Raw genomic sequence first — 21,994 nt, forward strand, 5'->3', positions numbered from 1 at the left:
CAGAGTGTACGCTAAGATTCTAAAAAAAACTGAAAAGCAACAATAATAACAAACAAAGTAATATTCTAAAATGATGATGATGATGATAATAACAATAATGCAGGTCAAAACAGAATGTTGTTAATTTCGTTGATATTAAGAGAAAAAAGAAGGTTACGACAGTAGAAACAAGTGAAGTAAAAAGGAGATATTATGGATGAAGATAGTAGAAAAAAAATCTTATAAACAAACAGATAAAAGGAATATTATGTAAGTGAATAAGAAATCAAATGAGAAAAAAAATGAAAGAGTACCTAATTAATAAGTATAAAAAATGTAAAACAAGAGGATACAGTCATGAAGATAAGACATGGAAAAATATTTTCATTAAAAGCATTGAATTGAAATGAGATAAGGAATAAAAAATTGTTAAACTTGAGATATCGGATCTGTGTAAATAGAATAATCGACAAGAAAAAACAAACAAAACTCTACAAAAAAAATAAAATAAAACAAAACAGGATGTAGATGACAACGAAAAACTACTACAGAACGTAGTTCTTTTTGTGGCCACTGCGTGTACATGGTATTAATAACAATCGTCGACATTCCTCTAATCCTCTATGATTTACGACACTGGAGATAAAATTTTACTGCACACTTTTTTTCGGCAACATTAGGATAAAACTGACCCCGGGGTTATCTGTGCGCAAAAAATAACCGAAAACTATTTTCAGTTCTGTGTTCATTCATCCTTTGATTGTTCCTAACGATTTAAATAAAACCGAAAGTGACATGTGTAGGTGTCAGCCATCGAAAATTTACAGCTGTTGCCCGTCTAACAAACTGTTTCGACAAGCTACCGTAATTAAGTTGAATTAAATTAAAGAAAAAACAACAATATCTGCCGTAAAACGGCACCTGTCATTTGGAAATCGCGCGGGTTTTCCGCGGCGCGCTCCAAGGATCCGCGCGTTCTTCGCGCGGACTGGTTCTTGACAAGTGTCCCGGGTCCTTGACGTTTCACGGACAGCTGAGAGCCGAATGTGACAGAAGGATTAGCATCTCGTACGTTATAAATATTATTCTAATGTTCCGGTGCAATTAAATTGACAAAAAATAAACAACTATTTACACATACTTCGGACAAAATTAATGATACGCACCTGGCGATTAATGTTGTTACATTAAAGATTACGTAAAGGTAGGCTGTAATAATTTCCTTGTGCCAGTACTGCGTCCCACTCGGATTTAAATATTTCACGGCAGGACAAAACAACGACTCCAGAATGAAAAATATGAGCGTGTCGGTGGTGTGGACGTTTCCATTTTTGAAATTTTAATGCGGAGAAGGGTCCAGCGGCGGCGCCGTCGCCAGGAGTAACACCCGGAAAGCAGTTCTTGTCCTCGATTAATGGCGTGTTCTTATCGTGCTGCTGATGTTTGGCATGTTTTATGGCTATTTTTATTTCATTTGCTAAGCACCCACTTATGCGAAATAATATGTTATTTAATTGGCTGATGCCGTTTTGTTTTTCAAAGGTCGGTAGCGAAATGTCGTTTGGCCGTGATTTTGTTTTGTTGTTCCACTGTTTTTGTGACAGATCAGATCAGATGTCAACGAGTTCAGAGTGTATTAAAAAACAACGTAGCGCAATTGCAAAAAATAAAATGTACTTGCAAATAAAAGTGACATTTAAAGTCTGTTATTATTATTATATACATATTAATATATCGGCTGTTCATTTAAATTTCTCCTCACAGTTGGCGTTGCAGAGTCGATTGTGAACCCACCACGGCTTACGGATCGCGCATCAGCTGTCTAAAACTAACCTCACTTTTTGCGTTGTTTGTGTTTTTAACCTGACCTGACCAGTGGTGTGTTCACAATCGACTCTTCAACCCCAACTGGTACTAGAATTTCTAATTAATTTGAATTAAAAAAACTTCTGATATCTCTTTCTTAATTTGAAACAATTGTGAATTTGACAGTTATCATTAGCTCCTCTTAATCATATTTTGGCATTGATTTGATTATTTGCGGTGACTGAAAAAGTTTTCATTATTAATATAGAGTGCCATGGCACCTATTTATTTACAAAAGTGCCAACATTTTTGAAAATTTTCGTCTCACATTTTTTTTTAAATTGTACGCTTGAAAATTTCTGCACCGCGTACCTGTAATTAGTGAACGGAAAAATTCTTCGATGCAAATTGTTGGAAAATTTCTGATGACAGTGCATCACTTGTTGGTGTTATGAACAAACAATTGCAACATCAAGTACACTCTGCCCTGAGGCAACTAAGATCTTCGGTGTTTTAGATCGAAGAGCATGAACTTACATCCCCGAAAATACACGTTCCTTTGATAAAAAAAACTGCGTTGAATTTATTTTTAGTAGCAACAAAATTTCGCACGGTCACCGTCTGACGGACGTGCCGGCGAAAATTGCACTCTCTCGCATCTTAGACTGGTCCTATTTCGGAATGACCCTTTTGTACCACTTGTGTCCAGTTCGATTTCCGGCGCCGTTTCTTTTGTCCGATCGAAAAATTTTTGCGTTCCTTTGAAAAAGCATTCGAGGCCCCTTTCTAACCGGTGCCCCACCTTCATTCCGTCCGAATTCTAATTAATAACCCACCATAAAATACCAGGCGAAATTCGGCAGCCTGCTTTGACGTGAACGTTCTAATAAATTATTAATTTATTCAACAAATTCACCTCGGGTCGTTGGCATAATTAATTAATTATCTTTTTAGATCGGTTGCAAGTTGCCATTTTTAAGGCCCCCTTCGATCTCGTATGTGGGACATCGGCGTAACAGGACCGGCTCGCGTGAAAAAAATTAACGGCATCTGATTTAGATTCGCCGGACGCGAGTTCAAAAGTCAAAAATCGCACGAACCTGACGTAAATTTAAAAATGTTGTTTTTTTGGGGAAATTTACTTCTGGGACTGGAAAACCCTGGAAGTGGGCGTAGTCAACATTTTTGACGTATCGCCGACAAATGCGTATTATCACAGAAATAAATTAAACCTTAAAAGGACAAAAACGCCTGCTTCACAAATTACCAGTTGTCGCTTAATTTATTACTTAATTTTATGATTATTGCGCACTTTTAATTGCGTTTGTTTTTTATTTAAAAACGAAACATATGTTTGAGATATTATTTAAATGATGGATATTTTGTCTGGTACAAATTAATTTAATTTTTTTAATTAGTCTTTTATAAAAGTGAAGCTCACTGAGCAATTAAAAATGTCTACATTTTCAAAATTAAAAAGAAGAAATTAGGACTTAAAAGTAGGATATGTACATTATTTAACATTCCCAAGCATAAAAATTCTAGTTTCGAAAATTTTTACGATCTCACTTTATCAAATGGATCATCAATTAAATAATTCAAATGTTTGAAAAAACCAAAATTTACTATCTTTTTTGTTTTCTTTTTTTAATTAATATGTGTGGTGTAAATTTAAAATTAGAGCTGCACACGCTCAAAAAAGAGAAAGCAGGATACAGAGTGTTCTAAACAAATTTTGGAACATCCAATTTTTACCAGGGATTCTTTGTAAATAAAGACGACTGTGTAGAGTTCAGCTTGTCACCCTTTGTGAAGGACAGCGTGAAGATCCTTACAATCCTCTTTGTCACCTCGCTTTACCTCCATTGTTCAGTTTCTACCTTTTTCATTTAAGATGGCTTTGGTGAGAAATGATTTTATTTTCAAATGCGCTTGACCTTTTTTAATATAAAGGGCCTTCAAATAAATTTATATTTAGAGCAACCTATGGAAATTCAATTGTTTGCAACATTTTTCCAGCGTAGAAACTGACATATGAAACGTCTGACATTTAAACGAAATAAAATTAGGTTAGAAAATATTTTTAATTTTTGTAGTGCATTCTCCCTATTCCCCCTCCACGGAATATGACAATATGAAATTGGAAAAAAGCTTACTATGTAACCTATGTAACTCAGGAGAATAATTGGTTACCTACAAAAATTACTTTACACTGTTAAAAGAATTAGAATGTCGCCTACGTCTACTTTAAATATATATTTATTTGAAGGCCCGATACATTTGAGACAACTCTTACGGTTGCTTTAAACAAGAAACATTTGTTATTAGATCTGTTCTGATTAGTTTTGTGTTGCACAACCTGTGAAGATTTTGGCAGTTCCACTGAACAGTCAAAAGTGCTAAAGATTTTTGCTTTTTGATTTTTTTTAACCACTCACCGAAATTTCATTTTTTGTGAGAAGCGAAAGGGATTGAAAACATGCAAAATTTTGCGATTTTCCAACAATAACTAATTAATTTTTTTAGTAAATTTGACATGTACCTAGTTTTAATATTGCATTTACGTTGTGCGAGGTATTTGTGAAATCTAATTAAAAATAAAAAATCCAAGTCATATTCGACCACTCCACACGTTTTCAAGGTCATCTCTTTTATTTCAGGAACATTTTAAAATATGGATGTGACCTTTGTATGCACCAATCAAATTTCCGAATAATCAATTTCAAATTAACAAGAAATCGAGTTCTAGTCACTCCAAAAATATCTAGTAATTAACGTTTACTATTTGATTTACTACATTTTATATCGAACTAGTAGATTTGAACACGTTTTCAAGGTCATATTTTTTAAAGTGCGTCATATGCAAATTTAATTTTTATATTGTAACAATTAATGCAAGCTGACTGATTTGAAGAACATTATCTTAAATCAACTATTTTTTTACTGTAGACTTTTTCAAAATGGTTTTTTCAATTGAATTAAAATTGGGTCACTACTTGAGAATTACCATTTTTAAAGATCTTGACGCACTGTAATAAAAAATTAAATAAAAAAAACTTGCAACATTTTAAAGCTACGTTGTGCATTAAAAAAAACGAATTACGATCTCCCAAAAATATGTATGTAGAAAAATGGTGTGGCAATATTTTCGAAATTTTATTTTTTACAGCGACAGATAAACAACAAAAATGTATTAAGAGTGATCGAGAACTCTGACAACTTTGTTGTTTTTTGGAAATTAATTTTTTGGATTTACTAACAAATTTAGAAATTTTCTGACTGTTGCAGAAAGATTCCACAACATCTACCTAATTTTGCTTTGTTTTATTATTAAATTAAATTGTGTACTAAAAAAATTGTTTTGATTGTGATTCATCTTCTTTTTTTTTGGTAATTATTGTGTAACATTACATACTTAACTTTCGTTTTATATTTTTTTCAAAATTTGCTACACCTATGTAATTGGAATTCCCATAATAGTATATTATGTTATTAGGAGCAAAAATGAACATATCATGCAAACGCGATTTCCAACTCGAAAAAACATTTTTTTTTGCTTAACAGGCTTAAAAATGATAATAGGGGTTGCTTTTTGTGGGTGTCAAGCGGCGAAGGTGACGATATACTCAGAGGATGAAATAGGGGTGAAGCGGCGAAGTGAGGGTATTTCCAACTCGAAAAAACTGTCTTTTTTTCTTAACAGGGTTGAAAATGGTAGTAGGGGTTGGTTTTTGTAAAATTAAAGTAGACAGTAATTTTCTTCTTGTTTTGAAGATCAAGTGTACAAAATTTCATCAAGATCGGAGTAAAACTGTAGATTTGTATACAAAATATACAAACAGACATTCAGTTTTATAAACATATACGAGTATAGATTATTCTGCCAACCAGATTCAATTTGGATAAATTTTGCAAGTACAATTACATATGTACAAGTTTCTTGATTAAATCTTATTTATTCACTGCAGCTTCCAATTTTTCCAAGTTTTTTAAAATTTGAGTTAGGAATTTCAAATGATTTAGCTAGTTTGCTTTATCTCCCGCTCGTCAGCGAAGATAATAACTTTATCTGCCGCTCGTCAACTCATCCGATGCCATGGCAATGAAGTGACACTTTAGAATTATCAATCCAGCAGTCATATTTTACTGACGTTTGAAGAAAAAATACATTTTTATATTTTTGCTTACGTCAAAATACAACAATTCTCTTAGATGATTCTTTATTAGATACCTACTATTTTTTTTATTCTCATTTTAAATTTGATAAGTTGAGGCCAACAGATTCAAAAGCTCCAAAAGGTTTTCAGAACCATCAAGAATTTTATTCACACATTTTTTCCTTTCCATTATCATTTTCGTCCTTTTTCTCAAAATGTCTCTAATTTACCAACTTTTTTAATTAACCTGACTTTTTTCACACCTAAAGAAAACTATCCTATTCTACACATGCGAGTATTCTTTTTTATAAAAATAATTTTAAGAACTTAAAAGCTTAAATATTTTTCTCTTCAAATTTTCTTTTTTTTTTTATTTCCCCTCTTTGAAACTATTTGTTTTTTTAATTTTTCGTGTGAAACATATTTCTTAGCTTTAAATTGAAATTGTTCCTGATGAATCAAATTTAATTTTTTAATATTCCTGAAACCAGTCTATTTAATACCAATAAAATATAAATAATTAGTTTTTCTCTAATTTATTCACGTTCTAATGAAACAAACAAAGCGTAATCAACCCGAGACTAAATAAATTTCTAATTTAATTCGTCTCGTGCTAAATAGATCAACCGTGCTAAATTTAAACAATATTTCTCCCTCCTTAAATTACACAAAAAATACTCGATTATTTTCAGCTCGTTCTTTAATTTTGCATTTTTTAAACGATACCTAAGTAGCTGTTTTAATTTAATTAATGCGCTAAACTGGCAAAACAATAACAAATTTGCACGTAAAAACAGGTAATGCTATGTAAATTGCCATGGTAATTTTTTATTCAATTTTTGTCGCATTACCAGAAAAAATAAGAAGAACGAAGCTTCCAAATGTCTTTGGATCAGTTTGTTTTTTTTTTCTCTGTGAACTAAAGCTTCAGATTATTATGCTTCCGAGCTTTGGACACTTTGGTCCTTGGACAATTTTTTGTGTGTTTGAAAAAATGGTCAGATCTGCAAAAACCACTCACTTTTCTGGTGCATCTGGTTGTGGTCGTTCATCTTGGCCTCGTACCCCTGCTTGTTGATCCCCATCGTGTTCCTCGTCCAGTTGGGGTAGTCGTCCTTGGCGTGTTGGCCGCACTGCAACCCCCAAAAGACAAATCCCATTAGGTACCATGTCCGAGTGTGATTCGGGCATTTCGTTTATAAATATTTTTTCCCGGGGTCGAAAGAAACGCCGGCTGTTGGGGGGCGCAATGTCGAGCGTTGTCTGGTTACCATGCCGACGGCAAGGTCATGTACTCACCCCCGCCAGTTTGATATAACGACCCCTAGACAGTACACGGCCGCCTCCTTGATTATTATTGATAATATGAATTTTTTAAGGGGTGCTGCGCTCTCCCGGCCGCCGACGTTATTACGGGGCCCCCGGGGGGTCAGGGCCGGACTTTAAAATTTGGACACGTACATCGCGCCCATCAATAAGTCATGGGACGGAAACGGACGGCCTTCATCAATTTTTCATCTCGATCCGGTGATGACAGGGTGCGGAAACAAAGACGGACCCGCCCCCATATTTTTTTCGAATAGTTTTCGAACGGTGACGTGGACTTTTGATTTTATGGCCAAGGTCGGCCGTTCAGTTTTTTCCGCTCGACCAATTAAAAAATCATAACGGGTCTTGCCGAGGATCTGGACTTAATTGGACCAAAATCGGCCCAAGAAGATCCATCGTCGGCGAGTTTTTTCGATTTAATTAATTATTCAATTAAAGTGCGACTTCTTCGTGAGTCGGCGACGAATTACGAATTTATGGCCCGGACTGAAGACGATTTTTCACTTGGTCCACGATTAAACTCTTAACGGAGCTGTTTGCCGAGGGACGTCCCATCGAATTATCCGAAATTAATTTACGACTCAATTTAGGGGCACAATCGGAGCTGAAACATTTTTTCAGCGGGGCTGATTTTCAGCTGAAACGCCAACTCGGTGCGTGATTGCGACAATTCCGATCCAAAATTGGACCATTCGTGATTAGGGAGTTCCCCAAGAAAATCTAAATGTGAATTTTTTCTAATTTCGCGATTTGAAATAGTTTATCAAGCTGCCAGATTTACCGGAGGCGGCACGCACCCCTCGAAAAAATTATAAAAACGATAAAAATCGCCGCCTATAAACCTCCACTTCAACTATTTTTTTTTCACGTTGTTTTGGCGTAATAGGAGGCCATGATTTATTTTTTTAACGTTTGATATTTCCGTCACTAAACTGCAGACCTTTAACATGTTGCTGAAATTCCCGCGATGTCATAGTATTCTTCTGTTGCAAACTAGTAAAACTGACAACAATGCACTAGACATTGACGCTATTTATAACCTCAAACTTACAAAAACATAACCTAATCCAACAGACCAAATTAAATGCAAAATTTCCCTGCTTTCCCATTAGGTATGCCAAAACAACGTGAATGCATTTTAGATGTAATTTCTACCGTCATTTGTCTTTAATAATTGGTCGATTTACAATTGATTGTTTGATTGTTAGTGGAAATGTAAATTGAATTGTTGCCTTTAAAGACGGAACTTTTCCGTTCTTTCACCCAATCTGAAACTTTTCTGAAGAGAAAACTCGACAAATTAAGCTCCAAATAAAATTAATATCTCGTTAAAAGTAAACTTTGTGAAACGTAATGGATTCATTTAAACCGCAGGCTATCAGATTGCGAGGGGATCGATTAAAATTGATCGAGCGCTGGTGCGGTAGATTAAAAATTGGTCACGTGACACTTTTGAATTGATAAACGTGGATTAAGAAATGACGTGACAAAGTTATATAGTTTTTTATTTTTTTTTAAACGTTTTTGATTTTAGCGATTTTAAAAAATGTGTTATATTAAATTAATATTTCATTCGAGGGCAATGCAGACTAGTGTGAGGATTTATACAAAAATTAATTAAATTGGTTCAAAGTTGGCGTGGAAATTTCATTTTACGGTTTAAATAAAATCGGTCGCGTTTAAACAGCGTTTGCGTTAATTAAATTAGTTTAAAAAATATACTAATTTTCAGTTGAGGAATATGATAATTAAATTGGGTGTTTACAATATAAAAAAAAAATTAAATAATTGCTACAGGGTATCTATAAATGATTGTTTGGTCCAGCTTGCTATGAAAACTTGTCATATATGTAGAATAAATTCGGCAAATTCTGAATGTCACAAGGTTTATTAACTGTGATAAAACGAATATAAGGGACGAAACTGGATTGAAAAGCGCAAATAAGACGCCATTAATGTCAGATGTGACAGTTAATAATAAATTACAATTGGGTATCTGTTTCAAAAAGGCGGCACAATAATCTTTTTTTCCAAAGCTGGTTTGACCCGACAATCATTTATAGATACCTTGTATTTGCATTATGAAATTGTTGAAAATTTACTTGATTGATCTAATTAATTAAATAAGTTGCGCCCAAGAAATTTTATAAATAAACTGTGGTTTAATAAATTCAATTTACGCCAGAATTAACAGATACAATCTTTTAATTAGTAAATTTTCCGAAGTATTAACAAGGTTTAAGGTTGAAACTTGTCTTCAATATTTAAGTTTTTAATTAGTTAACCTTATACAACTTTATAAATTTTGGAATCATCTGGGAATTTTATTCAAACTTTGACTTAGAAAGTTTTTACCAAAATTAACAAATTAAATGTACCAGTTTTTTAAATTATTACCTTTTTTCTTCTTGTGGCAAAAAATAATGTCTTCAAAAATATGTCTAAGAAATAGGAAATAAAAATTTGCAAAATTGTGACGGTAATGAATTAATTCTTTTTTTTTAATTAAAATTGTTAAATCAGTAATTGTTACATTTTCAAATGTTACATTTTTCTTATTCGTTATTTGTTAAAATAGAAACTTAACCAAAATAATGTCTGGATTGCAATATTATAAAAGATTGATACATTTCTAAAGGAAAAATTGTTGTGTTTTTAACATGTAAATCAATGAAATATTACAGCAAGGATAAATTTAACGAGGCAACTAATTGGATTAGTCCTTTAATTAAATTTGTAAAAATTTGTTTTTAACGTTTTATAACGTACAAGTAATTTTTCTTATTATGAACCAACTAATCCACGACTTGTCAAAAAATTACTTAATTATGAAGAAACTTCTATTAGAATGTACACAAATTCACATTTTGTTAATTTTCTTTTCAAATAATTTTTATTTAAAATTGTATTTAAGAATAATTTGTTTTTCAGAATTTTACCTTTTTATTTCCGCGTTAAATATATGGGGTGTTCATTTAAATTTATCCTCATAGTTGGCGTTGAAGAGTCGATTGTGAACGCACCACTCGTCAGTCTGCAGAATAAAAACACAAACAACGCAAAAAGTGAGGTTAGATCTAAACAGCTGATCCGTGATCCGTGGTGAGTTCACAATCGACTCTTCAACGCCTACTTTGAGGATACATTTAAATGAACACCCGATATATAGGTATTTTTATATTTTACTTCTTAATATTTGATCATTCTTTATAACAAATTGAAATGAGCTGAGTATGTATCTGGTCAATATAAATTATTAGGTTTTCTTTAATTAATTATTTTCAAATCAAACTTTTAGTAAATTTTTTTATTTAATTTTACGATAAATCGTTATAAATTTAACAAATATATTTTTCATCCTCGAATTATAAAAAAAGACAAATTAGTTTTTTCTTTAATGTTGGATTTCCTATATGAATGTTAAATTACTGTTTTCATTTAATTATCTCTTAAACCTATAAAACATTAAGAAATTTGAACGTACCAATAAAAAAAAGTTATATAATTCCGAAGGTGGTTTTTAATTGAATTTTTGGTAAATTAACAGAAAAAAAAAGATTCTCTGAAAGTGTAAATGTGTTTGTATTTAAATTAAAAAAAAAAATAAAGACGATCTTGCTTTCGAAGGGTTGTTTTTTTTTTCTTAGTATTTTATGAAACCTGAAAATTGATAAAGTATGAAATAAATTCAATGTTCTAGCTATCGCATCGCTCTTCGCTTTAATTTTTTATTTTTTCAGCGAGGTTTTTAATTAATTTTTTAACTCCATTCCGAAATCAATAATTCCTATAATATGTTGAAGTTAAAAAGTAAAAAACGTGTAAAGGGTGTTTTTTTAAATTTGGCGTCGAAGTTGGCGTTGAAGAGTCGATTGTGAATGACCCACTCATCTTAAAACACAGATTTTTCAAACTGCAGATTAAAAACACAAACAAGGCAAAAAGTGAGGTTAGATTTAAACAGCTGATCAGAGTTGTGGTGGTGCGTTCACAATCGACTCTTCAACGCCAACTTCGACGCCAAATTTTAAAAAACACCCGTAATACTGAAAACTTTAAAATGAAATTATTACAAAATTATTAATGTCTTATTGTTATTATTGTTGTCACATAATTAATGAATTATTGCTCAAGTTTGTTAAAAATGGGGAACAGTTAAGAACAGATTTTGATTTAAACTTAGGACGTCAACGTTTAATTCGCAACGGAAAATTGACATTAAATTTAATGTAACAATGTAAAATTCACAGATACGTTTAATTAACAGACAATGCTGTTCACGTGACACATATTTTAATAAATTCAGCGAAATGCGAACCGACAAAATTTTCATTCCGCTGATTTATGGACCAATTTACGGCGAATTAAGCGGCAAATGTGTGACAATCGCGAATCGGCCAAAACGGCCATACTTAATTTATTTGTCCGGAATAGTCCCAGCCCCCCTGGAACTTTCATGAGCCGGCGTGTTTCGCCAGGACCGTACCGGCGCCCGTCGCGGCCCGATAATCGGTCCGATCGGGTGGCGCCTCGGCGGAAACGTCCCAGTCCGGTCCTCTTGACGGGACTTGTCCTCCGGGCCGTCGCCGCCGCCCAGGAGGATCCCACACGTCGTGTAAACAACATAAAAAGGACGAAGGACTCCCCTAAATCGATGTCCTGCCGAATAAGGATCGACGTGCCGCAGGTCAGGACTAGACGAACGAACAGAGACGCTTTATGAAAATCAATAACGTTAGACGAGGAGGGGCGGAGGGGGCAGGGGGAGGCTGTACATGTACCCCGGCCCGCCGCCCCCGGCCGTCGCCGCTCTTCGACTTTTTCGGGCTCACGCTTGCGCGCCATTTTTTTTCCGAACGTACCGTCCCCCACCCGCGGCCCGGCCGGCGAAAAAAAAAGAAAAAACTCCACCGACACACGGCGAAGAGGGCGATTTTTTCGAGCGGCGGCGGCAGCCGATCCCACCCCCGGCCCCGCGCCTATTCCAGAACGTTTCGTGCGGTATCGACGCGACCTGCACCTGGCCCGCGTCCGGCCCTGGAAACCGCCCGCCAAGAATGCACAACACCGCAGAATTCGATGTGGGCCTGGGGCGGCTGTCAAAAGTGACACTTGGGCCAAAGCACGCCGCGGTTCGGGGCCTCGACGAAGACGACCGTCCAACGGATAGAAATGAGCAAAGTGGAACGGGAAATTTTTGCTTTCGCATAGTTTGAATTAATCATCAAAGAAATGTCGAAACGCCGAGCTGAAGATCCAGAATTTCTCAAATAAAGTGAACTCTGAAAGTTGAAAGGATGAATTAAAATTATCTGAATAATTTGCCCCACCTACAACTTTCGACGCAACTTCCAAATCCAAATTAAATTTAAAATATTCTCTTACGAAATGGAAAACATTTTTAAAAATCATACACAGGATCCACACAAAAAATACAAATATGATCTTCGTGATTTAATAAAGTCACAAATGTTAATGATAACAAAAAATGTGGAGTTCTCTTTCCATCTCTCTAACGATTGTAGGTATATAAGTATATCCTTGATGACTTTTTTTATAAGAATCACAAAAGGCTTTGATTACAAGTACGGTGACCGGACAAGAGGTTCGTGCAATTTTTTGAACACACTGTATACTCCCGACATACGTAAATAATTCTACGAATTTAGCTGTTTGTTTCCAAAGCAAACTTAATGTCAGGTTCGATATCAGTTTATAAATAAATATATGGAAGGATCATTAGTTTTTCCTTCCATTAACAAATTCAATAAAATCTTGTTTCCAACTGATTTTTTAAAAGATAAATCAGTGTATTTTCAAAATACTTAAAGTCCCTATTGCATCCCCGTATATGTCAAACATCATTTTTTTCAAAAAACATACAAAATCATGTAGCAGAATTGTGTGTTGGTTATATGGGGTGTTCATTTAAATTTATCCTCAAAGTAGGCGTTGAAGAATCGATTGTGAACGCACCACCGATTACAGATCAGGTCTCACCTGTCTAAATCTAACCTCACTTTTTGCGTTGTTTGTGTTTTTGCTCTGAACACTGTGGTGCGTTCACAAACGAGTCTTCAACGCCAACTTTGAGAATAAATTTAAATGAACACCCGACATTATTTTATAGCACGCACATGAAATTTCAATCGAATTTTAGAATAACTTTTGAAATCTATACAGGGTGATTCTTCAACTGGTCACACTTTTTTAATTTTCATAGTAAATGATACACCGTCTTGTAAATGGCACTCTCGGTATAATGTTTTTTGTGGCGATTGTTTTCTGAAATATGTTTGTAATTAAGTGGTCTGCGTGCTAAATCCCTTCTCAGGAATCAGAACATATTTCCAATACAATACTGGGTGTTGTTAAACTGTTCAAATCAGGTATTATATTTTTGAAAACCACCTGGTATATTTTTGTATTTGGTTATTCCCGTTTTCAGTGTAAAAAGTTTGATAAAAGTGTATAGTATGTGGAAGTCCTCCTGAAAGTAGAGAGTTGATGTCTTTTCCGATAAAACTGCATTCTTCTCTTAGAACCAGTATAATACAGGAGAGGTGAATAATTGAAGATCGTCTGCGGTACAAGCTAATAGAACATTGTGCAGTGCGCATTGTGTGCTGTGATAGATCTGAGCTACTCTAAATTTGATAACTGTCAAATTAAAAACGGTATGAACCAATCTACGAATCGAGTTTTGCTCGCACGGGTTCTGAATATAAATTCGAAGTATTAATTTAATCAATTAATTCATTAAGTTTCTTTTCGTGAAAAACAAAAATGAAAGTATTGTTTTCTTATACGAGGAAGTATATTTTTAGAATAATTGTTTTTTTTTACTACTTTGTTTTGACCACAGCATAAATATTAGTAATTAGAATTATGTAACGCGGAAGAACTCAGAAAAATAATTAATTTCTAGTAAATTTGGTTGAATTGATAGTATGTAATTAGTACATTTTGAATGAAGAAATTAACAATCTTGACATCTAGCAGTTCTTCATTTTCTAAATACAGTATACATATGTACTATTAATTTGACAAAAATTTTAAAAAATATTGTACTACACAGTTTTAAAACCATTTTGTATTTCTTTGTGCTTTTCAAAACATGTTTCTCTGAGTTAGCAATTAATTTTCTTAATTTAAGAGTAATTATTTACCAGTCTAATACAGTTTTTAAATTTCAAACTTCAAATATTTGATTTTCAGATGACCCATTTTGAAAAACTGTGATAGCTTTGTTTTTCAAAAACTTTAAAAATCACCGTTGAGCTGTGAAAACAATTAAAAATAACTGTAAAGCTCAATAATAATTCAAATTAATTACGACTAGTTTAATACATAATTCCTTTAGATCAATTTGACTAAGTTATTAATTAGTAAAAACACAAATTTCAACCAATTAACAATTCAAACATCTAGCAGGGCTAAGTTTACCAAACAGAACCACTTTTTGCTAATTTCTCTTAATTCTGAACGGTTCAGAAGCATTATTTTTCAGTCGACTTGTCCGAATTAGTTAGTAACAATTAGTAAAAACTACTCTGCCAACGCTTTTACCGGAAACGACACCAATTATAACATTTAAATGCCACACTATACTTTCGTTGCTTTTGTAATTTGTAATTAAGTAATTAAATTAAATTCTCTTAGGAGCATGGTCTTATCGGATACTCTGCTGATTCCAAGTTTTAAAAACAAAGAAATTTTGACATCAGCTCACCAACCTTTACGTTTTTAAAATCAAATTGCTAAAAAACCCTCAATTGTGAATGTTATCGCGTTACCGAAATGGCTGAATTAGTATTCAGTAATTATAATTAATTACGAGTAGTTCAGAATTTCTGTCGGAAGATGTCGACGTCGCGAGTTCGAGTTCAAGAAGGAGATTTCCATTGCCGCCCCTCGAATCAGCAATTATCGCGTCGTCATCACCCGGTCCGCACCTGGCCCCCAGTCCGGCCCTGGCCGGGGTGTCACCCGGGAACCCTCCCGATGTAATTCAACACCCTCGAGCTCATTAAAAATCCGAAATTAGACGTTTTTTAAGGAGTTTTTTCCATCCCGTATCTCCGTCGTTTAACATTCGAACACATATGGCCACAGTAAGTGTCGTAAAAAACCAGTCGACCAGCGCACTCCTCATCGAACCTAAGGGACACCACCGCAGTGGGCCGCGACGCTCCTCCGCCGACTCAACAAAACAAAATCCGCAAGTCGCCGCCGTCCCGCACGCGAACCCCCGCCCCCTCCCAGCGATGGCGGTCGGAGGGGAGGCGACGGAAATAACGCGAAAAATTCGAACGTCGCCGACTACTTAGACGGCCGACTGTGCCACATGTGGACGCTTTCGTGGAATCAAGAAAGCTGCGGTGCGAACAGACGCGCATCGCATTTAAGTGTATTATATGGGCATTAGATTTGGCGGGAATGGGGGGAAGCGGAAAAAATCTGTTTCGGGTTACGTCAAGACCACTTGATGATGGGATCGATCGCGGTGACCTCTGCGACGACGAATTAAAAACGCATCCTAGGCGACAAAAGACGAACGAACGTACAAACGCAGGGACGTATTGACATTTCTGATTTATTCCGCCCGATAAATCATTTATAGCCCGATGAACTTTTCTCTTTTTTTCTTCCTTCGTTCTTCTACGATGAAAGAGACGCGCTTTTGTCCGGATCCGGGCCAGTCATCGCCTACCTAGATCTCTCTCTCTTGACGATTTGTTTTTGTTTGGTTAATAAATAAAAAAGTGGGCCTTCTAGATTATGCGCGCGAAAAAAATAAATATTATTCGACCAAATTAACGGACCGTACCAGTTTTATTTCGTCTAATAATAGGACAAGGACTACCTGATTTTTCTCGATTGTTATCTATCATCTCCTTCGGCTTCCATTTAATTTTGTCAAATTTATTTTTAATCGGGAACACTCGTCCTCAAGTGGGACGTATTTTTGTTCGACACGATAAATTCATTCAAATTTCCGCGAATTTGTTCCGCAAGGTGATAAATAAATACTCTGTCTGCCATTGTTGACAGATAACGATTCGCAATCGAGGATAACACAAAAAAAATACGAGTACAAATTTCAAGTCAAAATTGCCAAAAAATCGGCACCGATTAAGAAAATGGTCAATTCGAACATCGCCTAAAAATAGAAATAATAATAATAATAGTAATGATAGTAGGAATTCTTGAACGAAGAAAGATTCAAAATGTTAGTCGAAAAGAAGAAGGATAAAACTAGTAAAACTGACAACAATGCACTAGACATTGACGCTATTTATAACCTCAAACTTAGAAAAACATAACCTAATTGAACAGACAGCAAAATTGCAAAATTTTCATGGCCTCCCCTTATGGCAAAACAACGTGCATGCATTTTGGAACCAAATTTTTTACCTTATGTATTTTGAGCATTATAAATAATAAAATAATTTTTTTGAACCTTCTCTAAATGTTACCTAATTTCCAGATTTAAAAATATCTATTTATTAGTTTAAAAAAATTGAATTTTGAGCTTTTTCAATAATTTTTACATCAGACTGTTATTTCTTCATTTGATAAATTTGACGGATTTTCCTAAATGTGAGAAGGTCATTGTAGAATTTACTTGTTTATATTTTAAGCAATAACTATTGAATGAAACAACAATATTTTTGACTAAATTAGACAAACAGAAATAATAATGAGTAAGCGCCAAAACACGGATTAAAAATTAAAAAAGATTATAAACAACTTAATTATGGGAATTTGCATAAATTACATAAAAGAAAAAACGGTGTTAATGGCGGAGTAATAAATAAATTGTTATGTTGTTGTCATATTAGAGGAAAAAAAACCGTTTTGACAGTTGACACAAAAAACAAAAATAAAAGAGTGCGTGCAGTGGCAAGGTACGAAAATCGTTACCCCGTCAAGCAGTTGTTAATGCGTAAAAAACCGGCAACCCCCTGAGATTTTTTATTTAAATTTCCTTCACACCAAATTCAAATCGGGCATTAGGAAAAAAAATCGCCCGTCCTCACGGTCATATGCAAAAAAACCTGCCGCTCCAAGTAGTTAGCCCTTGAGGTATTTAACCCTCTCTTCCTTGTCTTTGCGGCGCTGCCGACCCTCCCGGCGGGGGTTCAACTGAAGGGTTGCCCATCTACATAATCTCCCTATTATCATATCGGATGCGTGTTTTGGTTTTCGACAATGCCGTCCTCCTCATTCGGGTGCAGTCAAGTGACAACTGCTCGGCGTTCGCTCGTTTCCCGTTTTTCCCCCAAATGAAGACCACCAAGCACCAACCCCCGCGTCTGATAGCCCCGCCGAAAATAGACCGCGGCGAGGAAGTGTCGTCGCGCGGAGAGAGCGCCGCCGGGGTAATTACCGGATTTCGTCCCCTTTCGGGGATGAAATAAAGGACGGATTACGTCGAGTGTATTCATTAAAGCCTTTAACGGGTGATGCACCCGATGTATGCAAAAGATGTGTGTGAAAAAAGCGACGAAACCACAGCCCACCGACCCCCTCCGCTACAGGAAACGGACGAGAATATAAATGGTTTAGGAAAAAAAATTAAATCCGTTAATGTTTGTGATGGTACGTAACCCTCTATTATGGGAGTCTGATGGGTGATTTTTTTTTCAAGATGGCGACAAAAAATTAGAGGGGTTCGTTTGCATATTCGTTGCTGGCGGTATTGTTTTTTGGGGGGCACGGCGAAGGGTTTTTGGTGGTTTTTTCACGGGTTTTTTGCTCGTCGGCAGGTACGAAATGGAAATTCAATTAAATCGAACGTTACGGAAAAAAACAAAAGGTCAAGGGGGACAATGACACCATGCAAAAAATATAAACAACGACAAAAAATTATTAATTCAATATTTTTTTAAATTTAAATTCTTGTAGTTTTAGTTTTTAAATTAACACACTTTCAGAGTCTCTCACAATCACTTTGTAGTAAAATTAATGTACGTCGGTAATTAGTGAAAGTTCGGCTTACAGATCAATGAATTGACAATTATGTAAATTCGCCGACATCAATACACTTACAGTGCATGAATAATTTATTTATTAGTGCCAATAGAGGCTTTGCGGTTTGCCCTACCTAGCGTACTTTTAATATAAATTTAATGTAAATTTAATCAAGGAAATTAATTATGATGCCTTAAAAGGTGTACTCCTAGATCTAATTAACGAAACTTGTGCTTCGGAATTTATATATTTATATAATTTATATTTTTTAAAATGAAATAATTTTGCATTCCAGGCTAATTTTTTACAATTTTTTTTAACGGAATAATATTGTAATTTATCAAATTTACATACCTATATGTATCCTTTTTTAAATTACATTGATCTTTTTTTACACAAAATTAGTATTTACCAAATTTATTCAACACATTAGAATTTTTATTTAATTAAACCACATTTCAAACTGTGACAAAATTTTGAATTTAAAGAATTTCTAATTACAAAATAGAGGTACATAATTATTTTAGAATAGTTATATATCACTAGATAATGCTAGTAATTAATTAATATTTATCTATAATGAAGAAGATAAAGAAGAATTAGTGAAAGTTAAAATTAGTATAATTAGATGCTAATTGTTGATTAGTTGTTCAATCAGTACAGTTTCCAGATGTGGAATTAATTAGTTCGTTTAATGATTCTCAAGCTTTTGAACTAATGTGTAAATTAGTAAAATCCAATCAAAATACGCTAAAGCTTTTACATTTGTAAAATTAAATTAGTAAACAATCTAATAATTATAACATTTTGGTCATTCTTTCTCAATTATTACAATAAAATTGTTTTCATAACGAAATTAGTATCAAAATTAGTAGTAATTAAAAATTAAATTGAAATGACAAGGTACTAATTAGGGAGATTTAAAATTTAATGAATTAGTAAAGTAACGTCCTATTAAATTTTAAATGAATAAAATTATTCAATCAAAGAACGTTTTAGAATTGGCACAGTTAGGTCCTTTAATTAATTAGTAAATTTTTTAATTGATTTCTCCCATTCTATAGTTTGAAGAAATATTTAAAAAGTTTCAGTTGTAATTATCGCTGAATTCATCAAAATTAGTAGATAAAGAGATTCTAAATTTACGAAATTAGTGTTATTAACTGAAATGCTTATATTAAATTTATTATTTCAATTAAATGACAGTTAGTCAGACTGTTACATCTGTACGGTATCGCTCAATAATTGAAAATTCAAACAGCCAAAACAAATTAAACTTAAATCAAAAAACATTGTGACACCAGTCATTAATTGTATAAAATTATTGGTAAACACGCCGGTGTTTGTTTTAAATGGTTAGTTTAGTTTCAGATCAATGTTAAATTAGGTGCTTTGTGACAACTTAAATTGCAGTTAAATCCACCCTAATACTAATTTATAAACTAATATATAGTCGAGTGAATCGATACGTGGTTTAAAGTTGCAACAAATGAAGTTTCTCTATCAGTAAAAGTTTCATGAGCGATAGTTAGTTCATTTTTAAAGCTTCAGAATTTATTTTGTAATTAGTAAAAATTAATTATAATGCAATATTAATTACCAAGAAGTTATGTCATAACTTGGTGATTAGCAAAATTGGTAATTGGTCAAAATAAGTAAAATAAATTACAAAAATTAGTATCTATCTAGTCAAGAAGGATAAGATTTTTGGAAATAAATTATTTTCAGGTTTTTTTTTTAAATAAAAAGTCTGTGTCTTTTAGTATTGTTGTGTTGCAAATTGATTAACAAAAAATTGTTTATAATAATGTTTATGTCTCCACCAATTTCTTAATTGCCCCAGCTTACAAAATTTTACGATCAAATAAAATAATCGATAATTACATTATTTACATAGTCGCTAATCACCATCTGGATTGATCAAACAATGCAAAAACTGCAACCGAAAACAATCGACGGTAACGGCAAAAGACACGGCCGATTAGCATACGCGTCCTGCGACGCTTCCTCATCCTTAAACAAAGCCCCTTTTTTTCTCCGCAACCCTTTAATAATTTTTTTCTCGACCAGACACCCCTCTCTTAATTTTTTTTCCTTTCATCCGCCACCTAGCAGTGTTTCTCACGATAAATGAACGAGGTACGGGTCCATCATCTATCTTCCGTTTGTCTAATCGTTAATAGCCATTTTTGTCACGTATGGCCGATTTGCATACGGGGTTGCGGAATGGTAAAAAATAAATTCTTTCACCCTGCTCTCTCAGGTATATGCAGATGAGGCTCATAGTGTTTTTTCCAGTGGTCCGGGGCGCTCTTATAGTTTTTTCTATTATCTCTGCGTACGCGTTTTATTATCTCACGGTGGAGAGCCGGCTTTAATTTTATTTATTTATGCAAGGGTGGGCACCCGGGGCCTTTTTGTCTACGGGTTTTATTAGCGCACTTCGAGAGGATCCCAACCCGCACTTTCGCGTAAATTTTTTATTTCAACAACAAAAAAAAAAGAAGCGCAAACCGGTCCAAAAAGTTCCAAAATTCTTAGCGCTTTTCCAAAAAACTCCAAATTATTTTTGAATTGTATTTGCCCAACCCGCATACATTAATTTTAAGCAAAAAGGCTTTGCAAAATACGGAAACCGGTCCAAAAATTTCCAAAATTTTTAACGCTTTTCAAAAAACTCCAAATTATTTTTGAATTTTTTAGCACTTTTCAAAAAAACTCCATATTCTTTTGAATTTCATTTTCCCAACCCACATACTCATTAGTTTTACACACAAAAGCGCTAATAAAACATGGAAACTGGCCCAAAATGTTCCAAAATTTTTAGCACTTTTTGAAAAACCTTTTTTTTTTTCATTTTAAGACTGTGATCCTCCGGAAGTGCCCCCAACTGTCACATTTTGATGCTCACCTCTTGGTTCCAGGACATGTAGTGCGACATCGCCGGGTCCATGTGCTCGGCCATGACGCTCATCCAGTGGACCAGCCCCTGGGCCCCCTGGCCCCCCACGCCCCCCGATTGCGGCCCCGAGGGGCTGCCGCCCGATTGGGCCCCGTCCCAACCGAATGCTTTCTGTAAAAAAGGAGAAACAAAATCATTACACTTTGAAAAAATTCAATTGAAGTTTTTAAAATGGATGAAAGGAGGGCTGGAACGGAGACACACGAAAAAAAAATTGTTTTGTTTCCATTTTCTTTATTGTTTTATCATTCGCGTTATAACGGCGCATCGGAAATTCCGCAGGGGAGGAGGAGTCGAATTTGTGGCCCTCGGGAATCGATGTACACGGTGTTCGATTTAAGTCGGCCGGTAAATTAACGCAGACTTGCCACGACCCTGGGCCTGATCGATTTGTGCGATAGGTATCGAGTGGTTCCTAGAAAGAGATTTTTGTTTTGATAAAGAAATGATAAAGTTGTCTTAAAAAATGACCTTCTCTTCTAAGTGATAACTTATAGCAATTAAAATGAAACTAGATATATGTAGTTATTAAAAATAAGTAAAGGAATATGTAGGATAAATGTCTTTTAAGGAGGATTGTTTTGTAAGATTTAGACAACTCGAGGTATCCTGAAAAGTCAAAAAACGAGAAAGGGACATCACGTGACACCACGTCTCTAGGATTGTATGTGAATTTTAGCTCCGCCCACACTCTTCTTTCGTAAAGTAAAAAAAAATTTAAAGGAATAAGTACGAAATGGATTAATATGAGGATAATTTGTTTTTGTAAAAATAAAATAACTAG

General features: G+C 34.4%; 1 protein-coding gene across 5 annotated transcripts in view; it reads right to left on the reverse strand.

The window, feature by feature from the left end:
* Positions 1 to 21,994, reverse strand: part of LOC138128967 (zinc finger protein rotund-like) — a 198,797-nt gene that overhangs the window by 46,725 nt on the left and 130,078 nt on the right. For all 5 annotated transcript variants that reach the window (XM_069045219.1, XM_069045221.1, XM_069045220.1 and 2 more), the window contains 2 exons: positions 21,160 to 21,321; positions 6,964 to 7,075 (listed from right to left, as the gene is read on the reverse strand). In XM_069045219.1, coding sequence (XP_068901320.1) covers positions 6,964 to 7,075; positions 21,160 to 21,321 — 274 coding nt within the window. The remainder of the gene's footprint in view (positions 1 to 6,963; positions 7,076 to 21,159; positions 21,322 to 21,994) is intronic.

Source organism: Tenebrio molitor, chromosome 4 (assembly GCF_963966145.1).
Source record: "Tenebrio molitor chromosome 4, icTenMoli1.1, whole genome shotgun sequence".
In the NCBI taxonomy this organism is placed as follows: Eukaryota; Metazoa; Arthropoda; class Insecta; order Coleoptera; family Tenebrionidae; genus Tenebrio; species Tenebrio molitor.